The sequence below is a fragment of the Pagrus major genome, chromosome 6 (assembly GCF_040436345.1).
Source record: "Pagrus major chromosome 6, Pma_NU_1.0".
NCBI classification, from domain to species: domain Eukaryota; kingdom Metazoa; phylum Chordata; class Actinopteri; order Spariformes; family Sparidae; genus Pagrus; species Pagrus major.
This window is the reverse complement of record NC_133220.1, coordinates 4,231,073-4,253,108: the sequence shown is the minus strand read 5'-3', so window position 1 is coordinate 4,253,108 and position 22,036 is coordinate 4,231,073. Positions and strand designations below refer to the sequence as shown.

General features: G+C 37.7%; 1 protein-coding gene across 1 annotated transcript; it reads right to left on the bottom strand.

Moving 5' to 3' along the window:
- Positions 1–8,286: 8,286 nt before the first annotated feature.
- LOC140998272 (myelin-oligodendrocyte glycoprotein-like) lies at positions 8,287–12,268 on the bottom strand. The gene is made up of 3 exons (XM_073468496.1): positions 12,199–12,268; positions 8,815–9,126; positions 8,287–8,511 (listed from the first exon to the last, which is right to left on the bottom strand). Exons 1-3 carry the CDS (start codon positions 12,266–12,268, stop codon positions 8,480–8,482), a joined length of 414 nt encoding a protein of 137 aa, XP_073324597.1. The 3' UTR covers positions 8,287–8,479.
- Between the last annotated feature and the right edge of the window lie 9,768 nt (positions 12,269–22,036).

Sequence of the window (22,036 nt, the reverse complement as noted above, 5' to 3'; positions counted from 1 at the left end):
AAACATCAGAAACAGTCACAACACACAGCTTTGACATTTTTCATGTTTTATTCAATCGTTTGTATAGAAATGATGAAGCGCTGCCTGAAGTGACATGAAACACTACAAGTGCATCATCAGTCAACAACAGAAACATACATGAACTCTGAGAGCCACAATTCAGATATCAGACACCAACAGTAAACACTCAGTGTCCAGTTTATTAGGGACACCCGGCTCAAACTAAAATAAGAATAATAAAAACAGCTGCCAGAATAAGACACAACAGTTCAACAGCTGCACAAACTGCAGCCTGCAAACTGATCATGAAGTCAAATCTTTGAACAACAAACTGAACATTAAACCTTCATGAAGGAGGATTTACTGCACGACTGTTGTATCAGACTGCATCAGCTTCAGCTCGCTGTACCTAATAAACTGGACACTGAGTGTAGAGTTCAGTGTGTAACTGGACCTGACAGACTCTGGATCAGAACCTTAACAAATACAAAGAAGCATACAAATATAAAAATAAAATAGCCTTCATAGAAAATAAAATACTCCCATGGTAAATCATAATTATGAGATTAAGTCATTACTATGAGACAAAAAGTCAAATTTATCTCACAATTAGGATTTATCTTTATTTTTATCTATCATTTATGAATTTTTATTTACCAGTCCGACTCTTTTATCTCAAAATTATCATTTTTTAATGCGTAATTTTGACCTTTTTCAATTTTTTTTCATATTTATGAATTTTTATCTGAAAATTCTCTTTTTAACTCATAATTTAGATTTTTTGAATGTCACATTTTTTAAAATCTCCTATAATGAATTTGTTTACTATTGACTTTTAAACCTCGTAATTTCAAGATTTTATCAAATAATTCTGACTTTTTCCTCATAATTCAGATTTTAATCTATAATTTCGATAATTTTTATCTCATATTTGACTTTTTTCTCACAATTTTGACCTTTTCATTGACTAATTTCATTTTTTAATCCAATAATTTCGATGTTTTATGTAATAATCTTTACTTTTTAATCTCATAATTATGATTTAACATGGGAATATTTTGGGGGGCTTCCATAAGTCCCAAATAATACCAACACAAATATTATTGGTTTTAAAGCACATGTGGAGCTCAGTCAGGAGCTTTAAGCACATCAAGCAGTCTGATAATATTTGGTCAATAGACGGCATTTATACAGCACTGCTGCCCTCATTCATCCATTCACTCACTCACTCACTCACTCACTCACTCACTCACTCACTCACTCACTCACTCACTCACTCACTCACTCACCGATGGCAGTGAGCTACCATGCAAGGTGCTGGTCTGACCATCGGGAGCAGTTTGGGCTTCAGCCTGTTGCTCGAGGACACTTGGACATGTGGACGGGAGGAGCCGGGGATCGAACCACCAACATGTGACGGCAGTTTTTTGGTCCGAGTCGAGGACTGTGTATGTGTATATTTTGTATATTAATTGTAAGTTTGCTCTGTAGATCATCGAGCAGACATGCTGTTATAATACTCTCCTCAATACTTCTGATAAGGTTCAGATTGTGAGGTCAGAGTATAAAAACAGTTGGTTTAGTTCAGGGACAGATTGAGGTCGTGTTCATGAGAAACATGCCAACATTTTTTTATCTTGCTTCCATCTCAACTATCTGCCTCAACACAACCTGAACCCTAAACCTCAACCTGAAATTAATTTTAACTTTAAAACCAAATTTTAATCCTCAAACTGCCTGAAATAAGAGAAGACCAGACAAAATGTCCTCACCATCATCCAGCATGGTGGAAACACACACAACAGAAAACTTCACAGCACATGTAGAGCTGGTTACTCTTATGGATCAGTTGGATTCAGTGGTGTTGCTGAACTGAGTTGAGACCGTAGTCGTCTTATCTTCTAATCTGCAGGAAAGAAAACAAAGTTTTATTCAAGAAAATCACAAATGTAAATACCAACAAGATGATTAATGAGAAAATAAGAAAACTGTCAACACTCTAAACATGAGATAAATGTAAATAATGAGTTGTGTTGTTGCTCATCATGAATCTGTTGATACAATATTTAAACTTACTTTTCTTACGATTGTTGATGCAAAGCCAAACAACACCACCAACTAAAACGAGGCAGACAACTCCACCAAAAATCCATCCAGCAGACGACCCTGAAACAGATACAAAGTGAGTGCATCAGTCAGAAGGTCAGTGCAGATGATAAACAGCAGACTGGACCTCACAGCTCACACAGAACAACTAAAGGTGAGTCTGCTCCTGAAATCTGAACTTGTTTCACATGAAAACTCCACTGGGATGAATGTGAGCAGGAACAGTGATGTGAGCTCTGATCTCAGGTCCAGTTTCCTCCTGCTGGGCTCCACAGCTCAGAGGCTGCTTCTGGTTCTGGTCCCAGCAGTGAAGAAATAAATGGACCACTGACTACTGTCCAGAAACATGAAGGTTAAAATCACTGTGAGCTTCTTGGTGCTGGTCGGCTCCACAGTTATTGGGCCTGATGGGAGCAGATCAACACAGTCACAGGTTTTATGAAGCGTGAGTCTGTTGAAGCTCCGACTATTAAACATAAATATACTTTAACTCATTAATAAAAGAACAGAATCAATATTTAGAGATTCTTATAGACACATATAGACTGAGACACAGTTTCACATCTCTCCACACAGATTCTTAAATAATATAATCAGAACAATTCTTCTGTCTCAGCCAACAAAAGCTCACTAAAGATCACAGCAGGATCCATATTTGATTTCAGGAACATGTTGAAGAGTCGGATCATTTATGTTGCTGTGAAACATCAGGTTTGCTCATGATTTCTGAATCTGAATTCATCCTTCAGCATCAAATCCTTCAGGAGATCTCTGATCAGCTTCTGCTGCTTTAATAGTCACAATGACTACAATTATAAACTGATATTTAATGTTGGAGACTTGTAGTTACAGCCTGAATACAATGGTACTAATGACAAGTGTTAACTGTCCAGTAAAAACTCAGTTCAAAGCCTCCATGATCTCATATTATTACAGGAACTATCATTGTTTAATTCAGAGGTAAAGTTTGCTCCTAGTTTTCAGTCTGAGTTCAGTTTGTAGTTGAGAAATAAAATAATAAAGTCATCAGTGAGTAAACTCTTCTCTTCCTGTCTGAGTGTCTTCATGGTGTTTGTTGTGTGATTCATGTGTAACTCGGCTGCTGTAACGCTGCAGTTTGTCATTGGGATTAATAAAGTCTCTCTCTAATCTCTCTAATCTAAACAGAGCTCACAGTGACGCCTCTCTGACGGCTTCACTCTGCTGTTGCTGTGCTTTCTGTCTCCAGGGCTGCAGACCTGTTGGGAGCTTCAGCAGCAGCAGGGGACACACCTGGGCCTGATGTGCTCCATGTATAGAAATCCTTCAGAACATCTGCTCACACATCTTTGTGTCGGGGCTTTTGGTTTCCTTTGGTTTGTTTTTACAGCTCAACATCCACACAGCACATCTTCACTCATCCACTGCTACACTACTGACTGCACTCACTCCTCCAGCTGTTTGTGAAACAACACGACTAGAACAGAATCTCACCTGGTTCTGTGACATCTGGAGCTGGACCTGTGAAGATAACAAGACATGTAGTGAGACATCAGTTATAAAGAACAATTACAGGATTATAACTGAAACGTGGTGATGTTTCCTGTTCATCACTTCTCTGCTTGTACATGAGGATTACAGTGTGTTTAAGAAGGAGAGAAACATGAAGAACAGAGAAACAGGAACCTTAATTACACCTCGTTACATTGTTAGATAGAACAAGACAAGTAAAACTTCTCTAACTTCTTTTTTCATCAACTAAAACACTTTTTCTGACTCACATCATGACAGAAACACATCAACAGTGAAGACTTTACAGCAGCTCCTGAACTTTTACACATTTGTTTTGCTTAAAAAAACATTAAAGGACGTCATGTGAACTTTGTTGTCTATTTACATTAAAGTTATAAAGAAAATGTGTTATGAAATGTGAAACACAGGGTCATTAAAAGCTTGTCCCCTTCTGTTAACAGGGCTCGGGTGTGGCCACTTTAATAGGAACACCTGTACAATCTAAAGCAGGGCTGAGCAACATATACAATATATACTGTTGTCATGATGTGAGACTATATATTGTCTTAGATATTTGATATTCTCACATGGTGATATATCATAACTGTTGTCTGTTCCTGGGTTTAAAGGCTCATTACAGTAAAGTGACGTCATGTTCTGAACTCACCAGACTGTTCGACTTGTTCTGATACTTTCTTTACCCACTGAGTCATTATATCCACATTAATGATGATTATTATCAGAAATCTCATCGTGTTAATGTTTTGTGAAAGTAACAATCGTCATCCCTACAATATTATCACAGTAGGGCCTGTTTGGTCAAACATATTGAGATATTTGATTTTGTGGCCCATCCTCACATTTATGAAGCGCTTTTGAGAAAATTTAAAATATCGAGTTACATATTGTATATCACGACCACTTTCAGTCTGAGCTCCTCAGTGGACCTGAGCTGGTACCAACATCATTCTTTAATGTCACTGAGACAAAGATTTAGTGATGAAGATCCTGTGGCATCAGAACCAGAAGCAGCACCAGTGTGACTTGAGGAGACAGAGCTCAGATGTGTTTCAGGACCAAGAGTTTCTCTCTCAGTGAACACAGTTTCTCTGATTAATTAACTAAATGAACACATGAATCAAGTGTATGTGCTCATATTGTAGTCATGTATCATCACACACAGAATAACAAACACACTGTGGCCACTTTATTAGGCCCACATTAATGATCTGATGCAATCCAACACAACTGTGCTGACTCAAACTTCACTTTCATGATGAAATATGAAGTAAAATAAAGATTTGTGTATGTTGCAGTTTGATACTATGAGATTCATGATGAACAAAACTTCTCAATGAGCTTCATAACTGTCCTCAGATGTTTCCTCTGAAACATATTTACTGTAAAGAGAGTGAGTGTAACACTGGGAATCTAACTGCATCACATACAGCACATATAGTGTTAATAATTAATAAACGTTGTACATCGTCACAAAGACAATAATTAATGATGTTCATGCTCCTAAAAGGTGAATTCAGACTGAACACAAAGTTATTTTCTGTCTCTATCAAATCCTGAAAACTTTTTTATTCAACACAAACACCCAGTGAACCAACCATCAATACCTGTGTGTGTGTGTGTGTGTGTGTGTGTGTGTGTGTGTGTGTGTATGACAGTTCAGACTGAATTTAAAATTAACCATCATGTTTGTTCTGTTATATATCAGCAGACTCGTCTAATTCTCTATCCAATCTCTGTTGATTGATGAACCAACGTCATCATTTCTATAAAGGAATTTTTAAAGTTAAATTTTCAGTTTGAAACATTCGAAATTATTTACATATTAAATCACAACTAGGAAGAATCTCACCTTGGATATACACAGGGATCACAGCAGCAATCTGATGGCTGAATTTCTTCTGCGTAGCTACACAGCTGTAGGTGTCGGTCTTGGTCACAGTAATGTTGAGAGTGATGTCTGAACGACCTCCTCTTTCTGATTTCAGAATCGACTCATTTTTGAGGGTGTTACCAGCACTGTCCTTCCACTCTACTGTAAGAGGTGGAACACCATGAGCTTCACACTGCAGCAGGATCCCGTCCTTTGTATGATCAAGTGTATCAATATTTGGTTTTGGGGCTAAACCTGTGAACACATTATGAACAATAGATTATAAAGAGACAGTTTCAGCATTATTAATGTAATATTGGGATTTTGTTCATCCACACTCTGCTTGTATCCAGTTTACAGTGTGAAGAGAAAAACACAATAAAAGCCTCCAGCATCATTTTATGGGACGATATTTCAAACATTTTAAACTGTTTCCAGTTTGAGGCAGACACACAAATACAGTGAACTTGTTAAACTGAACTATAAAGATTGTAATAAAATATAAAACATGGTGTTCAAAGGTAAACACACCTGATGTGTCACATGTTAGTGAGAACTACTTTAATTATGCTGCCTGAAAGAAAAATTAACCATAAAGTTAGTTGAACTTCTGCCAAGAGAAGGTTGTGAAAGATTTAACTGGGTTGTTTCATTTATTTTTACAATTATATTTATTTAAACATGAGTGTTTAATGTCAACGAGGGCAGACTGAATATTAGAAACTCTTCTCAGCATCTACACAAACAACACAGTTCAGAAGCACCAAGAGATGAGCAGATGATACTGAAGCTCCAAAGCTTGTTTGACTCTGTGACGTGAACTTTTCCAACAGAAACAACTGTTTCTAACAGAATCCAGCTGCACTTACATTTGACTCTACGTACGTATGATTGGTGCATCGCTTCAATGTTTTTAAATTAAATGATCTTTTCCTTCCCTAAAGGTTGGTCCAGTGAAGGGACGGGAGGATGAAGACTTTGATTGTGGTTTGCTATAAAAACTCTAGTTGATAAGTTGATGATGATGAATTACCATTATTGGGATAAATGTGAGTTTCCACACCAGTGACAGAAAAAGCTGTTTAGCTCAATAACGTACAGTCATATTGATTCTGATTTATTTTGAATTGTCTCAAGATGAGCCTGCATCTTTCCTGTGATACTAAAATATCTGTGATGCAATACATAAATATAAACATTGTTACATAAATATTAAACATGAAGTTAAAATTCATGAACCCAAAATGAACCTGGGACTAAACTACATTAATAAAGTAGATTACATTATTCTGTCACGTCAGTAAAAAGACTTTATATGGAGACTTTTTGGGAAATGCAGTAATTAATTATTTGACTGCAGCATATTGCACAATAACTTCTTCATGTAATTAGACAATCTGAATAAAAGTATTAGATTTAATAACACACAGGCTTCTTGGATTAAAAGATGTTGTTGTATAACTATAATATAATAAACGTGTCCACCTTTAAGTGACGAGTGATCCCAGTCAGTTCAACACAGAGAGGTTCAGGCCCACAGATGTTAGTGTTTAGACTGACAGGCCTGAGAAGACATTTACAGAAACACCTGCAGAGGTGGAGAGTGACGTCATCAGAATCACGACTCACCTGACTTTTCACCTGTTCTGTCTCTTAATGTTATAAGGTGCGGAGGATGCACGCGACCCGATATTTACGTGTAAAATTAATAAACAAACATAAAAGATATTTTCATGTTGACGACAGAAGTCAACACACACATATTACACCTCATCTGAAAGCTGACATGTTCGTTTTTATCAACACATTTAGGAACCTAAAATAAAGATTTACGACATCACAACAGCAGCGTCTCACTTTACGGCAGTAAACAGTTAGCTGCTTACTAGCTAGCCTGTGTAGCCGCAGTTAAAATGTGTTTATAGGTGTAAAAACAGACATTTATAGACGAACAGCGGCTCGTTTTAAACACAAAAGTCCACCCGTTAAATCCAGCGCGTTTAAACGGAAGCGGAAGTTAAAACCACCACAATAAAAGTCGATTGTGTCCCTCGTTTATTTTTAGCGCCGCTCGTCAAACTTTCCGAACAACTTCATTTTAATCAATTTAAAGTATCGACAACAGATTTGACCAATGATGTTCAGTATCTCTGAAATCAGTAAACGCCCCGGAACAAAACCAACCAATCAGCATCTTTCTACGACCTAAAGGGACGAACCTAACGGGCTTTTAACTGCATCAGCCAATCACAGGACAGCATCTTTGCCTCAGCGCCACATGTGTGTTATTGACAGCTGCTCTCATCCAATGGTAAGTCAGCACCGTGAAAACACTCTGAGTCAGCAGCCAATTAAATTACCTGTGTGACCATATATGGAAGTGACTGTTGTCGGACTTCCTGTGGTCGCGGGACACCCACATAACAGAGAAACTTTATTGATCTGTTTAAGGAGACATGATTCAATGATAATAAATATGTAAATCTTTATTTAAACACTCACAACATCTTTTTACCGTCAACTTTAACACTGAGGGACATTTTCCAGCATCTTAAAGGGATTTATTATCATCATTTGGTAACTTTGGAGAAGTTTTAGAGAGCTCTGTGGACATCTGCTGGAGATAATCTGTACTGCACTTTCTAAAATATCTCAGAGCCTCTTCTGTCTGTCAGCCTAAAATTTGGTTCAGACATTTTAGACAAGTTGAGGGAGAGATCCTGTGAATTTCAGCCTGATGGCCCAGATTATAACTTATTCATTTAATTTAAAAAATCAAATGAAACAAACAAACAAAATAAAACTTTTACTTTTTCTCTGTTTAATCATTCACCAGTTCAACTGTCTCTGAGCTTTAAATAAGATCAACACAGCTGATAAACCTCAGAGTGTTTGCTTTACAGTGATGTAGTGGACATGTATCAGCTCCTCATGGTCTTTGTATTATACTGTTTAAAATGAGTAAATATTAAGAGGCAGAGACGCACAAAATCAAAATGAACCCCAAGAGGTTAAGACTTGACCTGAAAGGAAAAACAAACACATGTTAGATTGTTTTGAAACAGACAGGTAATACTGTGTAAAAGTCATGTTTCATCTACTATAGACAGCTGAAATTTCATTGCACAGAGACATAATCTGCAGCGTGTCTCTGATATCTGCATGTTTGATACAGAGGTCATCTCTCCAGATGTGGCTGCAGCTCTGTGGGCTCGAGGCCCTGCCAGATGTGTATTCTGACCACAACAAAAGTCCATCTGGGACTCTTGAACCAGTCGCAGCAGTAAATGAGCGGACATCTTTAACTGTTTAATGAAAGCACTCACCAACAACAAGCTCAATGTTGAATGTTTGTCTCTGAAGACGTGGAAAAATGCAGCTGTAGTTCCCGCTGTCGGCCATCTTTGTTTTTCTGATCTTTATGGAGGCGTTGCCGTTCTTCAGTTGATCTTGAAAATGTGAGACTCGACCTCTGAACTGCTCATCTTCACTTCTGAAGATGCCTGAATCATAAAAGAACACCTCCTGCCGACTTTCATCTTTCCTCCAGTCAAAGGTCTTTCCTGTGATGTCCTCCTTGGTGCTGAGCGAACAGGGTAAAACAGCATCATCATCTTCTTTCACGACCACTTTGACACCTGGAAGATAAAAACATGTGTTACTCAGTATGTTAACATGCAGAGTCATCAGGAAACAAACTCAGATAACAACTTTACACACCACAACAATAACTCAACACCTGTTTCCTCTAACATAATAGTTTTGGTTGTGACATATTTTAAGTATATTTAAGCTGTACAGTATAGTTTATTAAGTTTTTGTTACTGAGCTTTGTGTTTGAATGTTACAAAATGTATTCAGCTGGAAACTCTTCAGCTTTAAAACACCAGGAGAAGTTGTAGTTTTATTCATGTCAGATCTTGATTTATTGGACTGGATTCAAAGACACAACTAACCACCAAACTGTCCTGTTCCTCAGCTGCAACACACAGGTTGTTTTTAACTTTGTAATTCAAATATCTTTTATCTATCTGTTTATTCTAATACTTTAGTCATTATATCCACATTACTGGTGATTATTGATAAGATTGATTGTCAAAGTATCAATAGTCATCTCTACAATATTGTCACAGTATTTATATAGAGATATTCAGTCAAAAATATCAAGATATATCCTGAAAATACTGCAATATTATTTTATGGCCAAATCGTGTGTTAGCATGCTAACATGTTGCTAACAAGCACCAACCTCCAGGGCTGAGAAATGAAGCACCAAAACTGCAGTTTCTCAAATGACCACTTGAGGCTCCAAAAGTGAGTCAATCCCCATAAGAGCTCATGTTACAATGTCCGACTTTACAGCAGAAATAAACGTGTAAAAAAACAGTTTTGGTCTCTATACTTAATTTATCCCTTCATGACAACTGTGTGGAGGAGAATCTTTATATAACTCACTCATTTAAATGATATTAAGGCTTAAAGTTATGCATAATCAGGGGTGTGGCCTCTTTGAGTGACAGGTACCCACGAGCTGCACCTCAGCTAACTGCAGTCACTGATCTTCACCTCCCGCCTGATTGTGGTGTTGATGTCGTTCACATCATTTTTAATGCAAACATCAGACAAATAATTTGGCTTGCTGAGCGGTTAATTGCACAAACAGACCAGAGGAGAGCAGGGACAGATGCTGGTGTTTCAGATCAGTGACAGACTGCAGACAGCAGCTGGAGCTGTGGAGCTCTGGAGGAATAAACCCCCCGGACTCAAGGACAGCACAGAGTTTGTTTTATAACCTTTTCAGATTAAAGAAGTGGATTTATCTTCACTTCACTGTTCTGTACTGTAACTCTCTTCTTTGACTGCTGAATGAAGGAAATGTTCTTTACTTTATGAACGTGTAGAATAGAGATGGAAAAAAGAGAAGATGCTGCAGGATCACGGAAAGAACCAGAGTATCTGGTGAGTGCTGACTTTTGTCAGAAGCTAAACTGAACACACACACACACACACACATATACACACACACACACACACTTGGTGCAGGTTGTTAATCTTGAGGCTGATGTACAGTTAAGTTTTCTGTCTGTTTGGGTGAATAAACCTGCGATCAGACTCAAGTGAATAACGTGAGCTGAAAGTTGCTTCTCTGTTTGTGTGAAGTCTGACAGCTCGATCTCTGAGTTCACTGCTCTCCAGTGATCATGAAGGAAACAAAAACCAGGAAACATTTTAAGAAAAATGTCGGAGCTGCTGCTGTAAAAACACTCGGGTAGAGGACACACTCAGATAATCTGCTGCCGTCTACGACTGCAATATCTCTGACATAAAGCCCTGCTCCACCCACCACATCCACCACATCCACCCGACCACACACTAACTGAAGAAACTCGAGCTGCTACGCTTCATCGATTACTTCTATAACTATTATATTAATCATCAATTATTTTTATAATCGACTGGAGTTCAGACAGAAAGTCAGAATTCTGATTCCAGCCTCTTAAATGTGAATATTTCCTGTTTCTTTCCAACAGACATCCAGAAGGTTTCAGTTCAGAACAAGAGATGATCAGAAACCACCAGTGTCTGCAGCAGGAAGGAGGTGACGCACACACACACACACACAAAGTACACACACACACACACACACACTACACTTACACAAAATACACACACTACACATACACACACTAAATACCCACACACACTACACGTACACAAAATACACACACACACACTACACGTACACAAAATACACACACACAAAATACACACACACACGCACACACAAAATACACACACTACACATACACGCACACACTACACGTACACAAAATACACACACTACACATACACACACAAAATACACACACACACTACACGTACACAAAATACACACACAAAATACACACACACATGCACACACACTACACGTACACAAAATACACACACACAAAATACACACACACATACACAAAATACAGACACTACACACACACTGCACACTGTGCACACACTACACACACACGCACACACACAAAATACACACACACACTACACGTACACAAAATACACACACAAAATACACACACACACTACACGTACACAAAATACACACACACAAATACGCACATTTTTTTCTGCAATTTTCTTTTTCAGTTTACTGTTTTGTGAGCACATTTTTGTTCACTCCAATGTAAATATATCTGCTGTGCACTGTTGCACTGACTTGTTTGGTGAAAAATAAAAAAATAAATGTTTCAACAGCATGTGTGTGCATCTGCAAATATTTCTGTGCATGTGAACAATCTGAAGAATTCTCTACAATTTGAACTATTTTAGTATTATGGCAAAGCATACTAAAGATGAGAGTGCGTTTCATTTTGCCCAACAGTTTGTAGTTGGTTAGACAAGAATCTGGTAATATGAATGAAGTGTGTGCCATTTGGTGCAAAAGTTTGATTTTGATGATGCTATATGTAGTTTTGGCTGCAGTGCTTCATTTTGCAGGATATATGAGGTATTTTGCAGTTTGGGTGTGTGGTTTTGTGAATTGTGTTAAGTATTTTGATAAAACCAGCCTAGTTTGCAAAATTGTGTTTTAGCAATTGGAAAAAACTGTAACATCCAGCATGTTTCCACATTGTTCCACTGCTCAGATGAAACAAAGTGAGAATTAAAGACTGTCAGTGAGTGATGATCAGTTTTCTTACCGTCTCCAGCAGCAGACGTTTCTCCAGAGCAGCTCAGCAGACAGAGACACACGAGAGGAAGAAGCTCCATAGTTGTCGATGTCTTCTGAGGACTTCACCACACTGATGGTGTCTCTATATGACGGAGCTTCAGACACTCCTCAACACCCTGACTGGTTCATCACAACCTGTTTCTGCTCCTCAGCCTGCAGCTGCAACACTTCCGGTACAAACCACATATTTCACTATGACTCGTGAACTGCACTTTGTCTTCACACTAACATTAAAGCTGTGTATATAAAAAACAACTTTATAGCCTCAAATTCAGCTTCAGCTTCTCTGTTAATGTGTCAAAGCTGCTTCTCTTCCTGACCTGTTGCGACCTGATCAGCAGCAGTGAAACATCTCTGCAGTTCCTCCAACACAAGCAAATAAAAGATCCGCTCCAGACGTGTTGAAAGAAACAGGCTGTAATGAAGAGTGTAACTCAGCCCCAAGTCTCACAGTCCACAAAACATTTCACACAAAAACACTGATGTAGAAGAAATTCCCAGTTTCCCTCCTCATATTCAGGCAACACAAACATCACAGTGGTTTGTTGGAAATACAGTTAAAGGAACAGTTCACTCAAACAAAACAAAAACTCAGTCATCATCTCCTCCCTCATGCTGATGTAAAGTCAGGTGAAGTTTCATAGTCCACAAAACATTTCTGGAGCTTCACAGTAAAACTCTCCTCAACTGAAGTAGCTGGAGACTTGTTTTAAAACAGAAAAGCAACAGAAATAAAACTCCATTAAAACTTTGCTGAATTAGCTGTTAGTAGTTCCTGTTTACAGTGAACCTGTTGATGAACAGACAACTATCAGTGGATTACTTTGAGACTGAAGGAAACTTAAAAACAGGAGATTTCTCAGGCAAGTTCTGCACATGTAAGAAGCGTCTGTTTTCAGGATTTGTCAGCAAATTTCTGGAGTCATTATCTCCCCCAGTTCAGCTTGATGATGTTTTATATCGAGTGTCAGATGTAAAAAATTTGACTGCAGTTTTCACATCTGAGACAAATTGTTCATAAAAATGTTTATATGTAAACAAAAACAGTTAAGTTTCAAATCTAAATGTTAGATTTTGATTTAACGTTTTGTTTTTTACATACAAACATGTTGAATCTAAATATTACAGGTGACCCATTTAGATGTAACATTTAACTAACAAATCTAACAATTATGCCTCAGATTTGAGGAAAATGAGCTAAATATTGAAAATATATCAGTGAGAAAACTGCAATCACAACTGACCAGCTGCTAGAGACACGTCAGATAATCAGAATATAAAAATAAAAGAATAAAGCAACATAGAACAGAGTGAAAGAGCTCGTCTTTGTCCTCAACAACATTAATAACAGAGTCAAAGTTTGTTTGGTCATTTTTTTCTCTTAAAGCTTCACAAGAGTGGAACTGAATCTCACCAAATATCAGAATTCAACACAAACTTTTCATTTAATTCTCACTGAACAGAATGATTCATTAATTAATAATCAGCTCTGTCAGCATTAAAGGCCACCTGCTCTCTTCTGTTGTCACCTCGTTAACTCCAATCTGTCTGATAACATTAAACTACTTTAACAACTCCTGACACACAACGACCTCAAAACCACACTGAATATTTATATTTATATTAGACCATTCTGCAAAATCACACATTATATTTAATTATGATGTTTTGAACATTTTATGATTATTGCAACAACATCTGTCCAGGAAGTACAGCATCGTTAACATTTAGATCAGATTTGTGGGAAAGATCAAATAAACTCTGGTGAATGTGCTGTTAGTGTTACAGAACTACTGTTAAACGTTTTAGCTTTGTTTGATGCATATTTAACATCAGGAGACTAAACTAAGCTCAGCTCTGGACGAACTAGTTTGTACGACGTCTTGTCGAACCAAATCTGAAGACAAAAGATTTTAACGTTTAAACAGAATTTGTGGAAAAACAACAAAAGAAAATGCAAAGTGACGACATTATGTGAATATAATGAGTAGGTTCACGGAGATAAACAGTTAATTCTCCAGTCAGATGCTTTCAAACTGCAGCAGAAGACACAACGTTATAATTAAAAGAGCTCCAGTCAAAGTCTGTTTCCTTTGTTTCATTTTCTTCTTATCTATACGACAAATTTCTCCTGACAGTCATGCCAAGAAAATGTCTCAGGTGTTTCCACTACGTTCATACAATCTTTCCTGGCAGTTGTACTCTGTTGTACACGAGACGTGAAAGAAGAAGTTGTGTGAAGAATTAAAGAGAATTTCAAACCCTGCAGACTTCCTGTCACTGCTTGAAGTGGATGTCAACGTTGGTCTGTTGGTTTCAGGAAGTTAGTCGGGTTCAGATGTTGTTCAACCATCAGACAAATGTGTCAGAGCGGACTTTTTTTTTTTTTTTTTTTTTTTACATATAAACATATTTCTATGTATATCTCAAATGTGAAGAAAATGAGCTAGATATTGAAAATATATCAGTGAGAAAACTGCAGTCAACTTTTTACATTTGGTTTTATGTCCCAGACAACTGTACTCTCCAACTTTAGGCCCATTTCCAAATTGCCCTTTCTGTCCAAAGTCATGGAGAAAGTTGTTTCATCGCAGCTTCAAGATTTTTTAGATCAACATGGTATCCATGAAAAATTTCAATCTGGTTTTAAACAGCTTCATAGCACTGAGACAGCTCTTTTAAAGATTTTTAATGATTTGATCCTAGCAGTCGACTCCGGTCACTCGGCAGTCCTTGTTCTCCTCGACTTAACAGCTGCTTTTCGACACAGTCGACCACAATATCCTCCTGTCCTGCTTGGAGAGCTCTGTTGGGATCAGGGGTACTGCTCTAAAATGGTTTAACTCCTACCTGACGGACAGGACTTTTTCAGTTTGCCTGGGAGATTATTCATCTGGACATGCTCCGCTCCTATGTGGCGTCCCCCAGGGTTCGGTTCTGGGCCCCACCCTATTTTCATTATATATGTTGCCCCTAGGTTCTATATTTGAAAAGCATAATGTCTCGTTCCACTGCTTTGCTGATGATGTTCAGATATACATGCCCTTAAAAATCAAAAGCAAAGGTGCATTGCAACCTCTGCTTGATTGTCTGGACGAAGTTAAAGGAACTTGTGGCAGGATCTGTGAAATTATAAATATGCATTTTAAAATTTTTAATGCTAATGGGTGATGAAGCGTTCAAAACCAAAAAGAATGAGTCCACCCACGTATCTCTCCATTGCCTTGAACAGGCTGTGTGCTGCATAATGTACTGCAATTCGGGCGCAAATTTCCCGCGCAGTCCTGCGGACGTGACGTCGGATGACACTGAATGCGCGTCCTCGACCGGCTTTCGACTTGGATACAGGAAGTAAACAAACGCGGCGGACCCAAACTAGTGTTTGGGTAGTAATGGATTCTGCTACAGCCAGCAAACGACCCACCACCACACAAAGTCCACTAAAAAGTCAGACTAAGAAGAAAACAAAGGTTTTATCAGGTTTTTTATTTAAAAGTTAAGTGTTAAATCTAAATGTTAAAGTTCACCCATTTAGCTGCAACATGAGATTTAACGTGTGACTTTTTTTTTTACATAAACATATTTCTAACAATTTATATCTCAAATGTGAAGAAAATGAGCTAAATATTGAAAATATATCAGTGAGAAAACTGCAGTCAACTTTCTACATTTGGTTTTATGTCCCAGACAACCTCTGTTTCGTGTTCGCTCCTTTTTAATACACATAAGTGTTTTTTTAATCCAAATGTTATTTACTGATGTATTTTATGTCGTGGAACAAAACATACAGATCTCTTAAGCCCATGTGTTAACCACAGAGGATGTTTGACAAGAACTGGAGAATAGCAGCCTTCTTAAAAGGATGTGACACTCACCACACCTGTCACGCACACACACACACACGCATTATCATCTATATCTTCTAACAGTGCAACCATGAGAGAATGTTTGCAGGAGACGAGTTTCTCAGAAAGTAGCAGCCTTCTCAAAAGAGGATATGACCCCCCTAAACTCACCCACCCAACCCCCTGAGTCCATGTAGAAACATCCTTTACACAATCATGTGTTTCACGAAGAGTTGAACCTCACAACAACCTGACTGAGCCTTTCAACGTGACACTATCACCTGTTACCAATGAATCTGTTCACCTGCAGAGTCTTTTGTTGCCACTATCCCAAACTTGTTTGAAGCGTGTTGCTGCCATCAGATTAACAAGGAGCAAATATTTACAGAAATCAACATAGTTTATTAGTTTGAAACTTAAATATCTCGTCTTTGTACAGTATTTAATTAAATATAGAACAAAAATACATGCAAATGATTGTATTCTGTTTTATTCACGTTGTAACTGTCTGTTGACAGAGACGCACACACCTGACCTATAGAGCAATACATGTTTATATGTAAACAAAAAAAGTTAAGTGTTAAATCTAAATGTTAAAGTTCACCCATTTAGCTGCAACATGAGATTTAACGTGTGACTTTTTTTTTTACATAAACATATTTCTAACAATTTATATCTCAAACGTGAACAAAATCAGCTAAATATTGAAAATATATCAGTGAGAAAACTGCAGTCAACTTTCTACATTTGGTTTTATGTCCCAGACAACCTCCGTTTAGTGTTCGCTCCTTTTTAATACACATAGGTAAGTGGTTTTTAATCCAAATGTTATTTACTGATGTATTTTATGTCGTGGAACAAAACTTAAAAATGTGCCCAAAAGCCCATGTGTTAACCACAGAAGATGTTTGACAAGAAACGGAAAATAGCAGCCTTCTTAAAAGGATGTGACACTCACCACACCTGTCACGCACACACACACACACACACACCTGTCACGCACAGTCTTGCTGCCAGAATGAAGCAAACAGAGAATGAAACGAAGCTTGAAAGCCACTTTGTCAGGAACAATATAATTACAAAGACTCTAACTCTGAGTTGTCAGGTGTGTAACACCTGAATAAAACCAGAGTGCAGTCATTTACAAACAAACTGTTTACTGACAACAGTTTTATGAAGTGTTCCTGAGTCCATGTAGAAACATCCTTTACACAATCACGTGTTTCACGAAGAGTTGAACCTCACAACAACCTGACTGAGCCTTTCAACGTGACACTATCACCTGTTACCAATGAACCTGTTCACCTGCAGAGTCTTTTGTTGCCACTATCCCAAACTTGTTTGAAGCGTGTTGCTGCCATCAGATTAACAAGGAGCAAATATTTACAGAAATCAACATAGTTTATTAGTTTGAACCTGAAATATTTCGTCTTTGTACAGTATTTAAATAAATACAGGACAAAAAATACATGCAAATGATTGTATTCTGTTTTATTCACGTTTACACAAGCTCCATGTGAGATCTGATCATTTTAAACACACACACACACACACACACACACACACACACACCTGCACCGTCAGACCTTTCTGTTCCACACATCGAGGCTGGTTTTAGGACAGAAGAGGGCGCCACAGTCTTGAAAATGGACGCTAAGATAAACACCTCAGATTTCAGGTAAAGAGGGAAAACTTCTCTTTTTGTTTCTAACTTGTGGTTTAAATACTTGAATCCCAACTAACCCAGACAGACCGAGCAGGAACAGCAGCTGGGCTCGATGCTTCAGGAGGCTCCAACAGAGTCTGCATCTGAATACAGTCCAATGTATGATGAGTGGTGGATTTACAAATAACCTAGTTATCTAGTTAACTGGAGGATGTCCAAAGACTGAAGAGAAAGTCAGAGGAACACCTGGACACACGGACATGATGATAAATAATGTACTGTCTTTTGTTGTGAAATGCAGTGATGGAAGGTAACTAAGTACATTTAAAAAGAAATGATGAGTCCAATAATCAGAGAAATGCTGAATATCAGTTCAGATAATTGGCCCGGCTGATAATCGGTCGACCCACAGTGAACAGCTTATACTTAATGTTAATGTGAAAATATGCATGATTTACTTTTACTTGTACTTTTGATATTTAAGTACATTTATTGCTAAATATTATCTTCTATACTTACCTAGATTTAGATGCATACTTCTTTCTGCACATTGATACAGAAAGAAAATAGTTCCTACATGAAACTGTTCACAACAAGCTCTGTGGATCATCTTCAGTTACTGAGTCGTGTTTCTGTACAGATTGGTCATCTAGTTTCATAATATTAGAGAGAAGGCAGACATCTCTGCAAAACCAAAACAAATCTCGATGGATAAATATCAGAGTAAGACAATATATATATATATATATATATATATATATGTATATATATATATATATATATATATATATATATATATATATACATATATATATATATATATACATATATATATATATATATATATATATATACATATATATATATATATATACATACATATATATATGTATATATTAAATTTTGGGGCGGACTGTCCCTTTAAGTATGTAAAATGTTCAATGTGTAATAATCAGCCACCTGTAAAATGTATACTCAAACATATATATACTCTTAAAATCAAACCTGTTATTTCTCCACATTTTGATGATTTTTGAATGATTAAAACTAAAATTGTCACATATTGCACCTTTCAAAAAATATAAAAATAACTTTAATTTCTATTAAATATATTAATTCCAGCACTTTCAATAACCTGTGTCTATTTTCAAAAACTTTCAATGCCTTGATATTTTCCTTAAATTCTCAAACTTTAAAGCATTTCAAGGACACGTAGGAGCCTCGTCTTAGAAACGGACCAACAGGGTCAAATCACTTTTATTCACTTCATGCAAACTGAACACGCAGAACACAGAGCAGACAGTAAAAACAGTGTTAATGTTTTGTAACATGAACACAAGTCACACTTGTGTAACCATTTCACAACTCTTCAGACTTTATCTGGTCATCATGAAAGAAAAAGTGTGACATTTTATAAAAGTCTCCTGTTGAGAGTTAAATGAGCAGATTGATACCACGCTCACATCTGCCCCTTACAGATGAGGCTACAGCCCTCAGCTGGTTAGCTTAGCATACAGACTGGAAACAGGGGGAAACGGCTAGCCTGGCGCTGTCCACTGTAAAAATCACAAAGTGTACGACAACATTATGGGGTGCTCTGTGGACGGACTATCTTGCTTCTGTCCAGAGGTTTAAAAAAAAAAAATCAGCGTTGGCAAAACTCAGCCGCCTTTTAGTCTCTCGTGCAGCGATGACCAGACCTCCAGATGGAGCCAGGCGAGCCGTTTCCACGTTTTTCCAGTGTTTATGCTAAGCTAAGCTAAGCTAAGCTAACTGTCTCCTGGTCTCATATTAAACACACAGACATGAGAGTGATGTCAATCTTCTCATTTCTAAATTTCTTAAAACATAAACTATTCTTTAAAAATACATAAGAAGCATTGTCTCACGAGAAAACAATTCTAATAGCACACAATATAAAAATGTAAAAAAACGTAATCAATTATTTTTAAACTTGTAACAGCATCATGGCACGCTTCAGATGAAGTCTGGTAGTTTTGTCTGAATGTAACAATATACCATCACATTGTCCCGACACACTCTGCTGTAAACACACGTCTGTAACAGGAACACTGTTCAACGAGTCGCACCAACAGTTCAGATTACACACAAAAACAAGATCTGTTAACACGTCAGGGTCACAGCTTCACATACATACATACCTACTGTGTGAAGCGTCCTTGGGTCTCCTGAAAGGTGCATTATAAATTCAAGCTATTATTATTATTATTATTATTGTTATTATTAAAAACAAAAAAGCCTAAAACAAACGTGATCTGTCAAAGGAATGATTTAGGCCTTAATGTTTAGTTCGGACTGTGACGTGCGATCTCGTTACCTTTAGCTGCTGTTTGGTCAAAAGGATTTAATTTACATCTTTTAATGTAAATTTCTATTTAAGGATTTTTAACTTGCAGCACTTTCTCTTACTACGCTGAAACATTATGCACCAAAACACAAAGCTAAGTTTCTTGTATGTGAAAACCTCCCTGACAGTAAATTCGATTGTGAAACAGGTGAAAAGTAGTTTGTATATTAGAGATGTTAACTTTGTGACACGTGGTGTCTGTTTTTCTACTTATCACCTTTCCATTATTTTATTCTTTAACTGCTATTCAAACAGGATCTTTGTGTAAAACATCACGATAAAGGAAACAGTAATGTCACAGTATCTCTGCAGCGATGCACAGGATTAACCTCCCCTCTCCTCTTCTAATGCAGGTCAACGACCCGCTATCAGCTTCATTTCAGTTTTGCAGAGTGGCGTTGAAGATGTGGCGTTGTTTCGTCGTGGGCTGTTGTTGGTTTCATTATTGTCACAGGGCCATTGTTGGCTCCGGAGTTGAACCTGCAGCAAATAACACAAAATAATGATGAGAATCTGTGTTTTCTTTCAACGTGTTTCCAATCTAAACATTTTACACTGATTTTTCTCCTCGTACAAGACGCTGAAGACACGACCTGCTACTGCATTACTATTGTTTGGTCTTGTAACGTCGCTTTGTGGGTTGAAGTCTGGATCATTTCTCTCTTATTTGATGAGTGAAGGATCTGTTTAGTTGTCAGACTGAACGGCATCATACCGACACACTTCTGCCGGCTTCTCCATTCACACAGACGCTCTCTCGCCTCTGTTGCGGCTCTGTTACCACCTCCGCTGGCCAATCAGAGGCTGAAGGAAACTGTCCCCACTCTACACCTCTGTAACTTTCATTCATTCATTCATTCATTCATTCATTCATTCCTGCCTAGAAAAGCAGCGTGAACGGGGCTTCTGCAGGTACAAGGTCTCAAGAAAAAGTCTTGGTACCAAAATAAAGTTAACACTTGTGAGATTTGTGCAGAGCTGTAAGCACCAGTGCAGATCTCACTGGGTCGGAGTAAAATGAAGCTGGAACACAGCATAAATAAAATACCTGAGTTCTGCCTGACAACTTTCAGCATTTGTAGAGTCACAGCTCAAAACATTTAGAAAACCACAGCACAACATCTGAACGATCCCTCTGACAGGACTGATGCTAATAAAGTGCAGCAGGCAAAGTTACAGAGATTTCAGTGGAGACGTGATGAAGTGTTCGACTTGCAAATCTGCAGTCTCAGCTTTTATCTGGCATATCGTTTGTATTGTTAGCATGAAACGCTGTGACCGCTAGCGTCAGCTTTGTGGGCATGCACCACTTCTGTTACTCGTGCTTTAGTTGCTGAGCGGTGGGATTAATGGGATTAATGGGATTAATGGTCCTAATGCGCTTTGAGCCGAGTCTTCTTGCAAAACCAGAGTGACAATCTTGAATCTATTATCACACAAATGAACTACAGATAAGATTTCGTGTTGAGTCATCAGTCATCATGAAGGGTTTTGGTCTCTAACATCTGTGACTGAGTGCGTCCTGTTTGTTTGACAAAAACAGATTTAGCGATAACGACAAACTTTCTTCAACGACTCGGTGAAAAGGAGGAATTGAGGCCCACTGCAGAGCTCTCTTTACAGGAACATAATTAACATTCACATCTTTATTTACATTTTATTTATTCATTATTAGACCCAGAAGCCTCTTATATAAATATATTGTCACTGAATTTTCTATAAATCTAAACAAAGACCAAACACTGTCGTAGACTCTGGAAATGACAGTCACAGTATCTTTTATATTGATGCCGGCACATTATGGATATATTGATTAAAAATATTCAAACTTACCTTCGTTCCTTCTTTTGATGTAGATATAAACGAGCACTATGAGCACTGTAACTGCCAAAATTACTCCAACAACTATAGGTATAATTACAAGGGC

What these genes read in the sequence shown, in the direction of transcription:
- LOC140998272 (XM_073468496.1), bottom strand. Translation starts at nt 12,268, where the DNA reads ATGGAGCTTCTTCCTCTCGTGTGTCTCTGTCTGCTGAGCTGCTCTGGA. An exon ending in AACGTCTGCTGCTGGAGACG is followed by an intron (nt 9,127 to 12,198) that starts GTAAGAAAACTG and finishes TTTATCTTCCAG; the next exon opens with GTGTCAAAGTGGTCGTGAAA. An exon ending in CAACATTGAGCTTGTTGTTG is followed by an intron (nt 8,512 to 8,814) that starts GTGAGTGCTTTC and finishes TTTTCCTTTCAG; the next exon opens with GTCAAGTCTTAACCTCTTGG.